Here is a 19,212-nt window from a genome sequence, read left to right as displayed (position 1 = left end):
ATGGTGATAGCAGGCAAACAAATTACATCTGTTGTGGTGATTTAAAGAAATTAAAAAAGAACATTTAGCCTCAACAGAATGCTAAGGATGTGAACTAACAATCTAAGATAAGATCTTCGTCCTGAGAAGAACGTAATAATCATAAGGTTAAGAAGTAGGTAATATTACACTCATTTTATAGATGAGACAACTCAGGTTTAGAATGATTAAATAACTTGTCCAAGTAAATGGTAAAAAATAATTCAAACAATTCTGACTTTGTACCTTTTTATTCCTCCAGTCTGAAAGAAATTGCTAAAATTATTGATAAGGTAGAATATATAAGGGTTTTAAAATTCGGTGCATACAAAAAACCCAAAACAAAATTCTAAGGTAAACCACACTCTGGGAAAAATCTCTGCAACCTCTATGCAATCATGATTATTTTCTTTAATCTATAAAGAGCTCTTGCAAAGCAACTGGGAGTAGACTGAGACCACAGGAAAAAAACAGGCAAGCACCATGAACAGGCAATACATAATTATAAATATTAAAAGCCACAAATATGAAATTATGTAACCTGGTAATCTAAGAAATCTAATTCAAAGAATGATGAAATACTATTCCTCAAACATGACATTTTCAAATGATAAAAAATTATAATAATCAATAATAATATGGGTAAGGTTTCAACCCAATAAGAAATGATTAGAAGTTAGATTGTGGTGCTAAACTAAGATAGACTATGTCTTAGTATTAAAATCATTTTTCTTTTTTTTTTTTAAGATTTTATTTATTTATTTGACAGAGAGAGACACAGTGAGAGAGGGAACACAAGCAGCGGGTGTGGGAGAGGGAGAAGCAGGCCTCCCAAGGAGCAGGGAGCCCAATGCGCTTCTCCATCCGAGGACCCTGGGATCATGACCTGAGCTGAAGGCAGACGCTTAATGACTGAGCCACCCAGGCACCCCTAAAATCATTTTTCAAGTGATACTTGAGACTTAGGAACAGCCTTCTTCCCCTTACTCACTAACAGTATACTACGAGATTTGTGCACATGCACAAAACAAATATTCTTACGTATAAATTATTTTTAAAAAAATACATTGAAGCATTAGAAATTGTAATGTAGACCATTTTCAATTTCTTCTAGATCTGCTTCAGTGTTCTCCAAATTTGCTCAATTCAGTATGATTGATTTTCAGTCAGAAATGTTTTCAAAGTTTTATGATAAGCATAATGACTTATCCACTATCAATAAGAATACCTTAAATCTATAAAGTTGTTTTAGAACTTATGAAACCACTTGATAAATATGATCCCATTTCATTCATTCTACAACCCTGTGAGAGAGATGTCAGCACCACTTTACAGAAGAAATAGCTTTTCTTAAACTAAAATGATCACATTTCTTTATGTCTTCCAGGGCAGGGCAGAGGAAATGGTTCACCCCAGTTGCAGGCAATAAAAAGGTCCCTAAAAACAAAATAAGCCTTTTAATTATAAACATGCCCTACAGACAACTCTAAATAACATGACTGGTAAGACCCTCCTCCCTAAAAAAAATCATTGGTCTAAATTGTGGATGCTGTAGTTACTTACTGCAGAGTTTTAATGGTATGTGTATTCACTTCTAATTATCTTGTTATTACCTGTCCTTTTAATAAGCACTGTGTTCTGCACGAGAGTTAATTCAGAGAACTCATGGTTACACAGTTGGCACCAACCCACAGACTTGGTTTACAAGAGTCCTTTCCTAGAATAAGTTTGTGAAAGTTGTCACATCTTTCTTATAGTATAATATATTCCTAGTAAACAGTAGGTTTGAAATAAACAATGACAGAACCATGATTTACAAAAAACAAACAAAACTTGAAGTACTTCAGTTTTATTATTCTTTTGTGACCACTTTGAGTTTTTATTTGTGTTGAAAATTCAAAAACAGTGAGACAGCACAAACTGCAAAGTATGATACTTTAGTTTGGTTAAGTGCAAATTTTATGTCATAGATAAAATACGTTTACTAAGTTTGAATACTTTAATATTAAAATGTATTCCTTATTTTCATTGTTAATTGCTTTAAAACTAAAGAAGTAATCAAGAAAATATTTATTGTATTTTATCCCATGACCATTACTTAAGAAAATATTGTCAAATAGAAGGGGGGTATTAAAAATTATACACTCTGCATGTCAAACAGAGTAGGTATACCTCTAGTCTTATTATAGAATTATAAGTTCTAGGGAAAACATCTTAAAACTTAGAAGTGCTATTTGTTATGATTTGGGCAAACAAAAAATACATACCAATTGTCTTCTTTATCTTTCAAACATGTTCCAAATGAAGTAGGTCTTATTCCGTTTGTATTTATAACTTTATGGAAACCCAACAGTAAAGTTTTTGGAGCTCATCAGACCATTTATTTCAATTAGCAGCAGTAATGAAATCTCTTTAAACTATTAGATGTCATTTAGTCTCTATGTAAGACAGATTGTATCCTTAATGCCTTTTGGCATGACCCACGGTTATTTACCCTTAATAGCTTTTATATTGACTGAAAACGAGAATTTCCTTCCTATCCCTCCCAGGCCTTCCAAGTCCGAATCGGCAGTTGATCTGAAATAACATTTTTTCATAAAACTTAGAAAATAACTGTTAAAAAACCATCAACTCAAGCTCAGGCAGTAGCAGTAATAAGACAAGAACTCAATGCTGCTTCTAACTCTAAACAGGCTATACCCTTGAGAGGCTATGACTATCATGGTTTCTGGTGAACTTGTCCTCGCTATGGGCAATGTTGTTAGGACCTATTTCGAGGACCAGCTCTGGTCAAGTCCATGTCATCTGACTCACCTTATTTTAAGAAAATTCATTTCAGAACATACTTCCAATGAACTGAAATCTGAGCAGTTCTATAATCTAAAAAGAATGGCATTTTTATCAAAACTTAATTCTTCTTTCTTTGTCATATATACCTTAGACAACTACTGAAGTGCATACAAGGTTCATGAGGGCATTCGTAACACTGGTATTCCTGCCTTTAGCATCTTTTTTCACTCAAGCGTGAGAGGGGAAATGAGGACTCTGACTTCTCTAAGACTTGAGAAGGCAGCGTAGAGCAGAGCTTTCTAAGAACAGCAGAAGAAGCAAAGGAAAAGCTGTAAGAACACCAAGAGACCACCCAAATCCAGATTAACCCATCGAGTGCTGCAGTTTACTAATATCTATGCCCAGTTTACTTAAGTCCTGCCCTATAGGGCCATAAGCACCTTTACACTAATTATCTATTGGGAGAGTCCATGACTAGTGCCTTACTCTTTGCAGATACGTAGGGAATTGACTTTTGTGTTTTGTTGAGGCATTCCATACGGATGACGTAAATACACAGTAAGAGCCTATTTTCAAGGATTCAAAAGTAGGAAAAGAGTGATAAATATCACAAAACTTAAAACCACTTTAGAAGTCATACCAAGAAAAAAATATCCATTTTCTTGTCAGATTCTGTCTTCCATTTCATATTTTATTGACTGTCATTAGTCATAATTCTCAGATTTGATTCCAAATCACTTTAGGTGTTTACCCCAAACCAGGTCTACCTTAGAAGAATGAAGACTCGTCCCCACTATGTTCTAAAGAGTGTTCTGCAGGCACTAGACCTTCAGAAATGTTTTGAGTAACGGAAACGCTGTGATCTACCAAGTGACTGTTTTGAAGATTACAACATAATTTTGAATGTTTAAATTCTGAAGTGTTTATATTTTTATTTATTTTTTTATTTTTAAAAATTATTTTCATTATTGTATCCTCTGGCAAGAAATGACTGGGCATCATTTGTAGTAAAAATCTGCCACTGACTGGGGCACCTGGGTTCAGGCTGTGTCAGTTAAGCGTTGGCTTTTGGCTCCGCTCATGATCCCAGGGTCATGGGATCCAGCCCCACACTGGGCTCCCTGCTCAGTAGGGAGCCTGCTTTTCCCTCTCCCTCTGCCACTCCCCCTGCTTGTGTGCTCTCTCTCTGTCAAATAAATAAAATCTTAAAAAAAAAAAAATCTGCCACTGATTAATTACTAAACACCCCTATCATCAGGAATGAAACCTGAGCCAATGGACTTTTCTATACAAAGCTGATGTAAGACTACTCTGATGGAGGCTGAAATATCTGAACACGATTAGGTATGGCGTAATAGGAGCTAACACAGGTGAGCACTTACCATGAGCCAGGTTGTATATCTGGCCAGTGCTATTTCCTCGATGTCTCAATATGCACCAAGCAAGGCCAGCAGCATACCTTCACTGTCCTACCTCCAGGGGGTATATCAACTCTCCAGCCTATGTCATAATTTAGTTCAGAGGCTTCTTGATCACCTTTCCCTTTCACTGGTTCATTACATTGACATTATGCTGCTTGGACCTAGTGAACAAGAAGTAACAACTACGCTAGACTTAATGGTAAGGACTTTGCATGTCAGAAGGTGAGACATCTGACACAAGCTGAGGGGTCTTCTACCTCGATGAAATTTTCAGGGATCCTGTGGTGGGGACCATATTGAGATACCCTTTCCTAAGTGAGGATAAGTTGTTGAATCTGCCCCCCCCAACCCAAAAAAGAGGCACAACGCCTAAATGGGCCTCTTTGGACTTTGGAGGCAACCTATCCCTCATTGGGATGTGCTACCCCAGCCCATTTACCAAGACACTAGAAAAGCTGCTAGTTTTGAGTGCGGCCCAGAACCAGAGAAGGCTCTGTAACAGCCGTGCGGCCACGTGGACCATACGTCCCAGCAGACCCCGGGGTGCCTGAAGTGGCAGGTGCAGATACAGAGATGGCCTTTGGAGGTTTTGGTGGCCCCTACTGGTAAATCACAGTGCAGACCCTTGGCATCTTGGCGCAAGACCCTACCAACACCTTAAGTTGCAACTTGCAGCCTCCAGAACTGTGAGAGAATACGTTTCTGTTGTTTTATATACCTACCTCATGGTACGTGAGGACAGTAGCCCCAGGGATCTGATACAAATTATAGCCTAGGAAGTTCCCAGCTCATCTCATCTCCATAAGGACCTTATAAAGCAGTCCCTAGCGTTGTCCGCTTTGGGCAGAGGGGCCCGAGGTGCCCTAGCATGGAGCAGAGCTGGGACCTGCATCCCGCAGTATACCCAGGTGAAGAGACTGGGCTCTTCACTGCCGCCGCACGGGGTCGGCAGACGGGACTCGTCCGGATGCACAGAGCTGTCCCACCTGGAGGAGCTCCCCGAGCTGCCATAATGCACAGAAAAGCATGCCGGCCTCGTGGGGGAGCCTGGCCCGTTTCCGCCCACAGCACACGGCTGCTGCCGACAGGGCTGACGCGTGGCAAGGGACTGCTAGTGTGTGATCGGAGGGCTGTTGGCAATGCCCGCGAATACCTGACAGTTCACGATGATGGATTTATTGCGTCAATGGCAGCCGGCCCACGAGCAGGGCCCAGACTTGCACACTCCCGACGAGGAGCACCTTCTTAAATCTTGCACCCCAGTTCTGGCCCTGCTTCAGAGGTCTGCTTTAAGATTTTACTTATATTCTTTTATTTGACAGAGAGAGAGGAGGGGGGAGAGAGCGAGCGAGCATGAGCAGGAGGGAGGGGCAGAGGGAGAAGGAGAATCAGACTCCCCTGTGAGCCGGGAGTCCGATGCGGGGCTCGATCCCAAGACCCTGGGATCGTGACCTGACCTGAAGGCAGCCACTTAACTGACTGAGCCACCCAGGCGCCCCCCAGAGGTCTGCTTATTAAATGACCTGCCCAACTAGCATTTTCATTCCCAGTTCTTCGATAATACTTAATGAATAAACATACTTTGATTTTAAATTTTATCACTGGTAATCTTCATTCCAGTTTTGACCGAAGTTGATCTTTTTTTAACATTTGAAACAAACACAAGTGCAAAATTCACCAATCCTCGGCATCTGTAGAAACAACATTCAATTGTTTTGTTTGTTTCGAAGGGCAGACTGCCAGGTGCAGCGCCTCATTTGGATGTGTCTGGAGTCTTGGAAGCTTGAGTACCCTACTTTCTCCTACAAATGGACCTTGAGAGCTTGTTTGGAGGTTCTAGCAGGGGAGTGCAGCTTTTTGTATACACTCGACCAAAGAACGGTTCTCCTTTATCTATCAGGAAAGGTCATCCTCTTAGACCAAGTGCGGGTGGCTTTAGGAGGGACGCACGCGGAGCAGTGAGTGGGGGAGGGGACACCCACCTCACCAGCCAGAGCGACCGAATCAACCCTGGCGATCAATGGGGTGACATGTTGCAGCCAGATCACCTTCACATCCTACATTCAACTTTTATATGACACTCCTCCTGTACATCAGATGCGGGGTTAGGCCCTCCGCATACACATCCATTAACTGTAAGCAGGAACCACATCTGTCTGGTTCATCTGTCTGATTTGTCTGTCTGGTTCGCTGTGGTTATGCAAGGGTCTAGCTGTTGAAGAAGGTCAGTGAGGGGACCAGTTGACCCAAGAGCTGGACCCTAGCCATCAGGGGCTCCTCACCTCCTCCCCTATCCTTGGAATGAGTATTACTCCCACTGTTCCCACAGGGGGAGGCACTTCGAGAACGCAGCCTTGAGAGCCTAATGTGATACCGAGATCATCTGAATGACAATCGGGACTATACCCGGTTAAAACCTCTCTATAAACCTTTAAGATTCTGGCAGGCAGGTGCAGAGAGCTCTTCACTGTGCAGCCGCCCCAAACAAGCCTCCCACGTCAGTTCCCTTGCTTACCAAACCTGCCACCTGTCAGCCTGGCCTGGTCTGCCTCTCTCTCTGGTCTCTCTCTGCCCTCGGTGGACAGGGGCCAGTTTCCAATTTCTCCTGGCAATTCTGGAGGCTGTAAACCAACATGGGCACATGGTGCCCAGTGTTCCAGAAGTAGGTGGATGGGCTAAGAGTCTGCATGTTGGAAACTCTCCAGAAAGTCAACTACAAAGAGCATGAGGAAAGTCGCCTCTTTCCAGGCCCTTTCTTTCCACCATGTTCCAATCAGGGACTAAGAACCACAAAAGCCTAGAAGGATCTTCATTTGCCTAGGCTGAGGATGCTTGAGGATGATTTGAGTTGGGAGAACTGAACTTTGCCAGCTTCCTATCTGTCCCTGATAACTCCCTGAAGGCAGAGGAATTCTGGGGGAGGAATATTTATTGTCATTTCAGCTCTGCCAGAACCCACGGCAAAACTCAAAAGTTTTCTTCCCCAACTTCTGTTTTTCTAAATACTTCTATATCCTCACCCTGGCACAGACATAGAAGCCCTCGTGCCACCTCTGTCTCCATATTCCTTCATCCTGTGTCTCCCGAACACCCATTCCCAGACCTATTACCACGGGAGTCTTGTCACATAATTAGATTCACGCGGAGGTGGAAATGAGGCCTAACACTCTTACAGTGTTATTAAATAAGGTTATACTAACTCAAACAGTGTTAACTGGTAATGTATGGCAAGGAGATACGTTTCAAGTGAAAAAGTCGAGAAGCCTGCCCCATCCACTATCCACCCTAAGGGCTGCTTTTGGCTTTGCCCAGTCTGCTAGTGAACAGAATACCTTTATAGCCCTCTAGCATTCCCACCCAGCACAAGCTCATGCACAGCCTGTCACCTGCACCCCGTACATATGAACAACAAGGGCGCCATCTCCATTCGTGCACTTACGTATACCCTATAAACACTACTGTGTGATGTTTATGTTTATGCAGAGCCATAAGCACCAGATCAGAGCACCCAATATCTGCATATGAACACAACCTTCTCCATAAACCTCTAATCCCTCCACTTTACCCCTCCTCACTGGTATCAGATGGTCAAACAGACAAACGAGGGCTCCTCAATGTCACCCCCACCTCAGCCATCCTTCCTCTGCTCTCTCCTACTATGGAGGAGGCACCCCCTCCCCCTCAAAGCAAATCCACCTTCTCCTTCCAGTGCTTTCGGCGCAATTCCCTCCCACCTCCTCCAAGACCTTGACCTGTGGGACGCCTCCCTATCTCTGGTTCCTCACCACCAACACTCAGACATGTTTCATCTCCTCTCAACCTTAAAAAAAAAAAAAAAAAAAAAAAACATAATCCCGCAAAACCCTTCCCTGACTTAGTCTCCCTTCTCCATTGCCTTAGTTCTGTCTTCTCAGCCGTACTTCATTAGAAGGCTGTCAGTGGTACATCCAGACAATGGAATGTTATTCAGCACTCAGAGAAATGAGCTGTCAAGCCAGAAGGAAACATGCAAGAACCTTAAATGCACATCGCCAAGGGAAAGAAGCTAATCTGAAAGAACCGCATACTATATGCTTCCAACGGTGGGATGTTCTAGAAAAGACAAATCTATTGAAACAGGAGAAAGATCAGTGGTTGCCAGGGGTTTTGGGGGAGTTTGAATAGGTGGAGCACAGGAGGATTTTTAAGGGAGTGAAAATGCTCTGTATGTTTATACCCGAAGGCAAAATCTTTCTCCCTAAACGTGCTCTTCTTTCGGGTCCCCTACCTCGTCAGGGAACAGCATCGTAATCCTAACCCAGAAATCTGCAGGTCACCCCAAGCTCTCCCCTCGCACCCCTGGCAGCCAGAGAGTCATCAGTTACCTCCACTGCTCCTCCCCCACTGTCACCACCCAGTCCCTGCCACCAGCAAATCTCCCCACACTCTGCAACAACCTAATTGTTCACCCTGTCTCTGCTCAGGATCCATCAATAGCCCCCCTCTCAAGATACACTCCAAATTCCTAAATAGGAGTTCAAGGCCATTCAGAACCAGCCACTGCCTGTCTCTCCATCTCTTGCCTTTTCCTCCGAGCATTCTGTGCTCCAGCCAGACTGAATTCCCTTCAATTCCTGTTGCCCTCTTGCATGCTCAACTTCCTGCCTTCCGGGCCTTTGCACATACTGTTCTGTCTAGAACATTCTTCCCCTTAGGACCCTGCTCTTCCTCAGGCCAAACCCTCCCAACCTTTGGTTCTCTGACCAAACGCCAGTTCTGGAAAGCCTGCCCCGACCCACCTCCCTGCAAATGAAGTTGGATGCACCTGTCCATGGCATTCTGCGCTCCCCACCGAAGTAATCATCACACTTTAGTATGACTGTTTGTTCCCCTTTAGGTCTTCCCTGAGGGCAGGGCTTCTGCATCTTGCCAAGCACAGCAACCTGGAGCCTAGGGGCTTGTAGGGAAGCCTGGTGAAGTACTGAGATCTCATGTATAAAGCTATATCTAAGTCCCACCCTATGAGAACATATCCCATCCCACTAAGGCAGAAATCACAGCAGTCACAGAAGTTAAATACAGGACAGAAGAGGGACTCCTCCAATGCTTTTTGATTTCAAGCAGTGTTCTTTCCAGGCTCCTGGTTTTCCAAAGCTGCAGACTTGCTTTGGAAAACAAAGGGAAACTTACTTTGAACTTACATTTTAATTACTTTCTTTGGAAAAACAAAGGGAAACTTACTTTGAACTTATATTTTAATTACTGTCTTTGGGAAACAAAGAGAAACTTACCTTTTACTTACACTGCAACTCACCTAAGAGGGGAAGGTGGCAGCAGTTGGTAAGATGAAGCCAGAACAGCACCCCAAACATTAACTGTTCCTGAAGCAAATCCTACAATCCTGAAGCCCTTTCTGGTATTCTTAGGAAAACTCCTCAATTTATTTTCCTCTATAAAAGATTTGCTATTCCTGCCTTGACCATCCATGGTATAAACTCGCTTTCAAGCCATCTTACATTCTTACCAATATACCAAAAAAAAAAAAAAAAAAAAAAATCACAGGGATCAATGATGCAAAGGACTATAAAGGAGACGTGAGGCTCGCTCCAATAAGCAGAATCCCAAATGCACATAATGAACACCTACGCATTCTGATCATGACAGAGCCAAGGAACCTGGAGATATTATAACATGGATCACATTTTAAAGAAAAGTCCTAGCGCTATCTGCACAGAAACTAGCTGCGTCAGAAGACAATTCTCAAATAATTTAAAACCCAAAACTTTAGAGGCAATGTACACATAAGCAACAAATTCAGAATGACCAGCGTGATCTGGCACTATACACTGAGATGCTCCGTTTGGGATACAGTCATTATATTTCAGTTCCTATTGTGTGTTTTTCTTGTAACAAATATATAAAAATACAGGAATAGAACTTTTTCTTTACAATTTAATTTGTCATCTCTGTTTTTCTGGTTCACAGGCGGAGTATCAATGGAGGTACAAAACCACTTCTGCCCCCACTCTGTTCTTTCATCAGTTCAAGAACCAGAATTAAATGTGTATGGGAAGTGAATGGGATGTATCTTCATTCTCAAACATTGTTAGAGGATTTATATAGGAGTTGACTGAAGTAATCATTTACACGGAAAGTAAACAGTATTACGACATAAGGTGAAACTGTCTTCTGTAAATCACACTTGCTCAAACGCACTACCATATCCCACACTGATCTAGGTCCGAAACCTACACCCACACATTTCATGTCCACACAAGAATCTTTCTCAGCCTCTAAAGTTTGATATCTATGCCTGTGTTTTTAAGTATCAGAACCAAAATATGATACTTCCTGCACACCACTCTCCCCTCCAACCCACCCTCTCCTCTACCCTCTTGTCTGGACGCAGCTCTGTTCCTGAAGAATAAGCAAGCCCTAGGGACACACCTTATTCTCGGTAGCCCTTTCTGGCCAGACCCTGACCTTCACCCTCACTGCGTGCCCACGTGCTCACATCTTCTCAGCTCACACCCAATTCACTTCCTGGGATGTAAATTGAAAAGTCTGACCCGACTGAACTCCTCTGACCCGCTATCTCCAGGAATGAGCCTTTATACTAATGGTCCAGTCCATCTATCCACACCAAACAGGACTAATGCTACCTGCCTGGGAAAAGTGTGCTTTCCTCTCTATTCCTCTGTCTAGGGCACACATCGGTAACACAGCGTGGGTAACCGAAATATGTGTTTAATTTGAGGCAAACTGTCCTTCAGACCTGCCTTATAAAACAAATTTATACTCCCAAGCACGTTATCTGAATTGCCTATCTTTCTTGCAAGATAACCTACGGACAATATTAAACCCTTCATTCCCATCTACCTATCCACTTTTTAAGAAAGTTTTCGCTTGCCCTTCCTTAAATCCAGACATCATGATCTTTACTTAAAAATATAAAGCAACTCAAGTGACTAAGATGAGCACAAAACATTTAGATAACCCATATTTCTCTGTTCAGGTGCTGTTTACAGCTGTCCCCCACCCCCACCCCCAGCTGCAGCTTCTTCACCACCTTTTCCCTCTGGGCTTCTCTACATGATTTCCAGCTGAGGGGCTCCTTTTCTTGGGTAACTCCACGCAGGCTTGGGGAGTACCTGTGCTGCCTACTTCTCCCTTTCAAGGCAGGACCCTCTACTTGGATGGCTCCAGAAACCTAAACTGAATACTCGGCTGGAGGGACAGACCTTGTACGAAAACAAGACTTTCTGTTACTTAATTATTCCACGCCCAAGTCCATATTTCAGCTTTCCGCACATGGTCCTTTCCATAACCTCCCAGCTCCTTCCCTGTGATGTCTCCCTGGGGATTCCTCACTGGCCACTGAAAATCACACTTCCTTGGGCTGTGCTCTCTCCTCCCAAACAGGAGTCCACTCGGACTTTCTAGAACCCTTAGTTGTACCTCCTTCGTCTCATCTGGATTAAGAGTAAACTAAACTGATGACCCAGCAAAGACCTCAGCAGAACACCCTCACTGGCCCCATTACCTCCAATGTCTTTAGCACCGATTCCCTCTCTGCACTTAAGTTGAAGAAACTCATCCCAAGGACTGACATTTAACTTTTCCCCCAGAATGGCCATGTCAGTGGTTCACTTTTCAAATGTGCAGCAGTGAAGGCATTCGACTGTATGGAACTGAGAGCAACAGGGCGTGATTTCCCACTCTTTAAAGAGTTAGCTAATTTCCCTTTGGACGTTTCTCAAAAAGAGAGGGAACCCACGTGGCATTGACATTCTGGTACCCTTCCGACCTAATTACTACTCCCGGGGGTATCAGGAGCTGCCCTCTGCTCCTGGAGAAGGGCCGCTCATCCAGGTCTTGACAGGAGAGCACCAGGCACTAAGCGGAGACTTGGTCCTAGTTTAGAACTGACATCGGGGTGTGGGATCTCGTCTTACCAACCGCTGGTGACACCAGGAAAGAAGGAATAAAGAGCGAATGCAGAAAGAACAGAGTAGAGAATCCCAAATACCCAAAGCATCCTCGCCTCCCCGTCGTCACCGGGAACGGGCCGCAGCGGTGGGGCCGAGTCCCCTCCCGCCGCGCGCCGCGCGCCCCGCGCGGTCCGGGCGGCGCCCGCTTACCTTGCGGGAGTACGGGGGCTTGCTCAGGTGGATGCCGTCGCGGACGAGCTTGTCCCTGATCATGATCTTCAGCTTCAGTCTGGGGTAGCTCACCAGCTCCCTGCTGCGGGGGGCGGTCGTCTGGCCGCGGGGGTCCCCGCGGGTGCCCGGGGCCGGGCTGCCACACGGCTCCCCCCGGCGGCCGGTGGGGACGGCGACCGCGGGCGGCGCGGGCGGCGGCTGCGGCTCGAGCGTGAAGTAGAGGCCGGCGGCGGCGGCGTCCTGCTCCCGCAGCCGGCGCACGGCCTCCAGGATGCGGCGGCGGTGCGCGGGCAACAGCACCCCGATGGCGTCCAGGTCCGGGTCCCCGATCTGCTTGCACACCTCCAGATCATCGTAGCCGTTATCCACGAAGGACTCCGCGTACTGCGGGAGCTGCAGCGCTTTCAGCCACTCGTAAACTATGTTGGTGCACATGGTGGGACCCGAGCCCCACCGGCGAGCACCGTCCCAGCGCCCGAGCCGCACGGGCGGCACCAGTTCTGGGAACTTTTAATCCTCTCCTCCAAGGGGAAAAAAATAGCAGCGAAGTTTTCCGTACAGAGGAAAGGAGAGGGCCGGAGCCAGGGAGCCACCAGGAGAAGCCCCGGGAGGGAGAAGCGGAGAAGCGGCGAAGTGAAGTCCCCAAGCAGCCTGGAGCTCGCAGGCACTGGCGGCTGGGCTAGCCTCTCCGCGCCGCCCCTGGATGCGCCGCCGCCGCCGCCGCCGCCGCCGCCGCCGCGGGGAGGGGCGCGCACGGGCGCGGGAGGGGGCGGAGGCGGGCGGGGCCGGCACAGCCCTTGGACTCGCGCGGGGTCAGCGGCGCGCGGGGCGCGCCCGGAGTTTGCCCGGCCGGGGCCGGCCGGGAGCCGCGCGCCACATCTCGGCTTCTGGCCGCCGCCGGCGTCTGAATGCGCGCCCCACGCTGAGGAGGCGGCTCTTCCGCGCAGACCCGCGGCCGCCCGGGAGCGCCTCGTCTTCGCGAGTGCCAGTCGCCGCCGTCCTGGTGCGCAGGGGGGTGGCTTCTAAGCGGCCGGGCTCGCGCGGTGGCCTTGGATCGCTTTGTACATTTCTTTTTAATCCGAATCATCTAGCGCGTGGACATCTCTGCGCTCACTTCTTCCCGAGCCTCCCCGACTTCAGCCGGCGGGCTCGCTCGCCGCCCCAGGGCACGTCCCCCCCCGACCTGGTCGGGCGAGGCTGCGAGGCCAAGTGTCCCTCCTCCTGGCCCAAGCCGAGTTGCAGCCCCTTCCTCGGAGCCGCCGCGCAGGCCGAGCGGTCTGGCTGCTTCTGTGCAGGCCGGCCCCGAGCCCCGCGCGGGGGCACTTGAGCCCGGCGGGTGGGCGCGACCAGGGGACCGCCCGCGTCCAGCCGGCGCTGCGTGCCGCCCCTTCTCGCTGCAGCTGGGCGCGCCGGGCGGTGGAAGAAGCTGGTGCTTCTGCCTGGCTCTTCCTTCGTAGGGCCCCAGAGTCTGCGAAAGTTTGGGATGGGTCACACTTTCCCCTCGGCTGGCGCGTTCCACCCGGCCCCCCACCCTACTATCGGCCGGGTTCTTTCACCCTAGTCTCCACTGTGCTTCCACGCCGGTCCGCCCACCGTGAATTCTGCCCGAGCTCGCCGGGCAGCTGTCCCCAGGGTCGCTTCCAGGCGCTCCGTCCCGGAGCCTGGGAAGCAGAGCTCACTCCTCCCGCCCGGGATCGCGGGGACATGGATGCTCCACCACCCAGCTCGCTTTAGAGGAGACGCTCGGACATCTCTGCCCGCGGCACCTTCTCTCTAGGGAACGGGATCAATCGAGTTTCTCCGTCTTGCCGGTGCCTGGCTGGGGAAACGCCTGGGGGTGGGGACCCGAGCGGCAGGGGGACAGATCGAGTACATGGCCTAAATTTCCTTAATCATCTGACTCTTCTTGGGGCTGAGAGAATTTTGGTCCAGGTACCTGGTGGGGCAAGTTCACCGTCTTCTCCCCTTTCGCAGAAGGGCGATTCAACTTCGCAGCTGAGGTATTTCAGGACCTAAATTGGGCGCTGTTCCTGAAGGAGTCCCGGTGGGGAGTGCCATCCGCTGGCCCGGACCTTGGCCACAGACAACTGGTGATTTCAAAGTCGTTTCCAGAACCGCGCAGTTGGCCTTTTTTTTTTTTTTTTTTTTTTTTTTTGGTTTTAGGGAGAGGAGGTCCTCTTTTCCTAAATCAGAAGAGCTTAACCCCTTTAGGGACACAGACCCCTTAAAGAACCAAACGACAAACAGCTTTGACCCCTTTTGCTTAGCAAAACACCCGACGCAGGTACACCCCAAATGTTCCCTACAGTTTGGGGGGTGGCAGAGGAAGGGTGTCTGGCTTCCCAAGCTCAGGCACTAGCGGATCCCCCATCAAGAACAGCTAGCCGCCAGGAAGAACCTGCCAGGAAGGAACCTGTTGCGGAGTGGGAGGGGAACGAGCGCGTAGAGCTGTCGGGCTACCTGTAGCCCCCTCGTCCCCCGCCCCGGCTGGGTCATCAAGGCCACTCCTTCCGGAGCCCGAGCTACGGGGTGCGTTTCTCCTGGGCGCTGGGATGCTAGAAGCGTCCAGCCCTTTCCGCCCCGCGCTGAGGGCGCCTCTCCCACGACAAAGCAGACTCACAGTGCCCCCTTGCGGTCGCGCTGGCGAATTTTAAGGCGTTGTCCAAACACATTTTATTCAGCATAAGAAAGTGAGCTGAATCAAAGCTTTATATTAGTTCCCCGCGCCCCTTTTAAATCAGAGATGTTACATCACGTCTACCTTTATTCCCCAACGGTCTTTCATCAGAACCTGTGATTTTGAGGAGGAAAATATTCCAGCAGTTTGAATTATGCTGCTGAAGACAGAAGAGGTATTTATTTGGAACTCACTGTATGTCAGGCATCTGTAGTTGTGTCTCCATGTCTCTACATAGTATGATAACCAGTATCTTACAGAAGAAGACATTGAGGAAGCAGAGCACTAATTTCCCCCCCAGGATGTTCCTGTTCACGATGGAGCAAGGGTTAGAACTCTGGAGGAATGAATTCCGCGCCTGTCTCCTGGCGGCTGACCTTCCCAGGCTCCAGTGTATGCTGGAGGGAAAATTGGACCATTTGTAAGAGGGGCGCCCCCCCCCCTTTTTTAGACTAGGAAACTTAAAGCTCCAGGGTTTTATTGTTGTGGATTTTTTTCTTTCCCAAGTGGTGTGGAAAGTCCTGCACTTCTACTTAGCAGTTCTCTACTTACTTATCTACAGCCTTTTACCCCCTGGGAGCTGAGACATTCACCTTGTCTCATTAATCCTCTGTGAAGGCAGCAAGTATTTTTATTTCCATTTTGTAATTAGTAAAACTGGTTTGGGGGAAGATAAATGACTGGCACGAGGTCATACAGTAAATCAGGACAGAGACAAGAACAAACCTGCCATGTCAAACTGTCTCCCCAACAGGAAGCAGTGATTCTCTTTTATTTATGGGCAAAGTCACCATCCAATTAGGAAATAAAGCATTCTGGTGCTCTCGTTGGAAGCGAAGCCTTTTATAAATTAATCAGTTGTTAATCAGTCATAAATAAAACTTGCTGTTACCTCTAAGAAAACCTGTTATCTGGAGACTTGTGAACTATGATGCCTTTTCTAGATATCCTTCTACTTCTCTTGTCTCCTACACTTGCTCACATCTCTTATGTGTGAACCCTCAGGCTTCTGTCTTTTTTTTTTTTTTTTTTTAAGATTTGATTTATTTATTTGAGAGAGAGAGGGAGAACACAAAGTGAGAGGGAGAAGCAGACTCCCCACTGAGCAGAGAGCCCGATGTGAGACTCGACCCCAGGACACTGAGATCATGACCAGAGCCGAAGGCAGACCCTTAACCTACTGAGCCACCCAGGCACCCGGGCTCCTGTCCTACTACTTGCCTTAGCATAGTGAACCTAAACAGATTTAGTTCTAGAGGCTACTACATGTGATTTCAAATGCAGAGGTTTTTTAGCCTAAATGTGTCTCTACCTATGGCTAAAGTCCAAAGTCAAACTGGCAAGAATGATTGGCTAATTTTAAGATCTCAAACTAGGGTTTGAGGGGTAGGAGGCCCTTCGAGATTATCTCAGACATCCCCATTTACGTGGAGGAGGTCAAGGCTCAAGAAGGTCAAGTTACTTACCTAAGATCACACAGCTAGCCCATGACAGAAGCAGGATAAGAACCAGATCTGTTTCCTCATATGCTCTTTGCAAGGTTGCTATATTACCTCATTTTTTCTGTAAGTGCCTGGCTCCTGTCAAAATCATTCATTTACTCATCAAATGTTTATTAGGTTGGCATTCCAGTGCCAGTCACTGAAGTAAAAAGAGAAGAGTTTTCTTCATTACTTGGAACTGGAGAGATTTCAGCATTTTAAATATGTAGAGAATAAATGGATAGTTTTTTTTATATATTAGTTCATGAATTAGGAAGATTACAAAGGTGACATTTTCTAATATCTTTAATTAATTATCCAAATTCTATGAATTATAACATTAACCAAAATCTAAAATTAAACTATATTTCACATCCAGACAAAAATGTACTTTAAAAACAAGTGGCTATTATGCTCCTAGGCATAGCCTTAGAACAAATTAATGTACTCAACACGCACTGTCAAGTACCTACAATTTTACAAGTACTTTTGAGTGGTATTGCTTTATTAGAGGTTTTTTTCCTTACATAGAAATTTATGCAACATTCATCATGCTGTTAATTATTTAATTTGTTTGGGGCCAGATTTATTTATTTATTCATTTATTTATTGCAGAAAGAACTTCTCGCCTAATGAAAATCAATGGAAAAGTAGGTTGTGAAAAAACTTTCTTTTTAGGCACCATTTTAGAATTGTTTTGTGTTGGTAATAAGTCTGGCAAAATGCCTATTGATACTCTCAGTGTAATAAATTAATGATAATTATATTCAGGTTTTAAATTCTAAATATCAAGAAACAGCTTTTCCACTTTGCTCAGACTCTGTAACTTGATTTAAGGATATAGAGTAAAAAATAATGTGCTTTGAAATTTTCATGGTGCCACGTAAGGTTTCACAGCATTTTATTTCAAAGATAAATGTTCTCACATAGGGTGTGTAAAAATTAAATTCCATTAACATCTATTAAACGTCAGTCCCTAGGGTGTGCTAGGCTTGTAAAAGTCGACTATATATACTATTAATCTTAAAATGCAGAATATGTTTCGCCTCTCCCCAACTACGAGCTCAAAAGCATCCAGAAGGAACATAAGCCATAGGGAGAAATGAGAACAATCCACTTGAGTGATGTAACGGGCAATCTGTTCTCCAGTGACCGGGAGTGAGGTGTTGGGTTGGCAACTACATTCAGGGCAGGCTGGGTAGAGGCGTCTGTTAAGATGTCTGAGCTGTATACATTATACTTGTGTGTGACAACACGTATATGCAAGAAGGAGAGACAAGGAGCCTAGCTGTGGGGAGTAGCAGCTGGATACCATTAGATTATTCATTTCTATTATAACAGGCCTTTTTTTCTTTAAGGAAGGAACAAAGGGTAAAAAGAAAAAGTGTTCACAAAGTCAGAGACCGGGAGGTCACTCACAGAAAGAGAGCCAAGCAAGAAGCTCATAGTGATAGACAATAAAATGAGATTCATTTTTAAAAATTCTTATCCTCTTATCTCTGGTAATCCCCAAACAGTCTAGTTTTTTTTTTAAATGCACCCACAAAGAGGGGGAAAGTATTAGTCCAATGTCTCCTAAGGTAAAAATGATAGGTGGAGTATTTTGTTAGATAACAATAGGCAGCTCTTAGGATTTTATTTCTTCTTCTTCTTTTTTTTAATCTAAGTCAGCAAAATTACCTTAAAGTTAGGTTGGAGAATCTCATACAAGTGAAATGATATTGATAAAAGCTCTTTCAGACAAGTGCAAGTTATTTATGGAATCACAACAATGGAATCACTCCATTTATGACCAGGTGTACAAACTGAAAAAATATTAGTTGTCCCCATCTAACAGTTGCCTTCCATTCAGGACTTAGGACAAACAATTTGATGGAGACTACTTCCTGATATACACTTGGTTCCAGATGACTGGGAGGTTGTAGGTCATCTCTTTGGAGGCAAAATAATTTCATGTGTGCGTGTTTTTTTAAATCTTTATTCCTTCTTATTTGATTTAAATTTGCTATTGGGGGACATCTGGCTGGCTCAGTCGGCAGAGCATGTGATTCTTGATCTTGGGGTTGTGAATTTGAGCCCCATATCAAGTGTAGAGAGTACTGAAAAATAAATTTTTTTAAAAAAAATTTGCTATTGGAATATATACTCTAAAACTCTTAAATTCTCGACTTACAAGAAATTGGCACATAATTAGAACTTCTTGTCACTTTTCCAGCTTTGGAGATAGGTAGTGTTCTTTGCAGTTTTGAAACTCCGACCTTTGAGATCACTTGTGATATGTGTATGAAATCTCAGACTTTTATTTATGAATATGTCACCATAAAACCTGAGTGGAGCATCAGATCCTTAGAATAGCAAAGCCCCATTCCTAAAAGAATGGTTGACAAATCTAGAAATAGTAGATGTTCTAACTACATCTTTAAAACTTTTCAGTTTATCCGTTTCACCAAAGTCATGTTTCAGATTCTCTCTTGGGGTTGTTCAGCTCTCTTGTCTGAGTGAGCCCCGCCCCCTTTGGATGGTCATGGTCTTGGTAGCATGCTCTTAGTCAGGGTGTTCTGACCTCAGAGAGCTTGCTAGTGTCATGAGCAAAGAAAGGGGGTCTTCAGGGACCTGCCCAGAAAACAATACAAATGACACATTCTTTATATTGTACACCAGGAGAAATTCCAAATGGATCAGAA

The 19,212-nt window shown here is 45.7% G+C and overlaps 1 protein-coding gene across 2 annotated transcripts in view; it reads right to left on the bottom strand.

Annotated features, from left to right (window-relative positions):
* Positions 1-19,212, bottom strand: part of SAMD5 (sterile alpha motif domain containing 5) — an 80,135-nt gene that overhangs the window by 48,780 nt on the left and 12,143 nt on the right. Inside the window, exon 1 of one of the 2 annotated variants that reach the window (XM_064598199.1) lies at positions 12,350-13,029. The exons of the other annotated variant lie outside the window; for it this stretch is intronic. Coding sequence (XP_064454269.1) covers positions 12,350-12,805 — 456 coding nt within the window. The 5' untranslated portion in view covers positions 12,806-13,029. Of the gene's footprint in view, positions 1-12,349; positions 13,030-19,212 lie in introns of those variants that run through there. 2 annotated transcript variants of the gene reach the window in all.

The sequence above is a fragment of the Mirounga angustirostris genome, unplaced genomic scaffold, assembly GCF_029215605.1.
Source record: "Mirounga angustirostris isolate CCGP_5_RB_7025 unplaced genomic scaffold, mMirAng1.0.hap1 SCAF_8, whole genome shotgun sequence".
Taxonomy (NCBI): domain Eukaryota; kingdom Metazoa; phylum Chordata; class Mammalia; order Carnivora; family Phocidae; genus Mirounga; species Mirounga angustirostris.
Note: the sequence above shows the minus strand (reverse complement) of the source record. Positions and strands in the feature narration are given on the sequence as shown.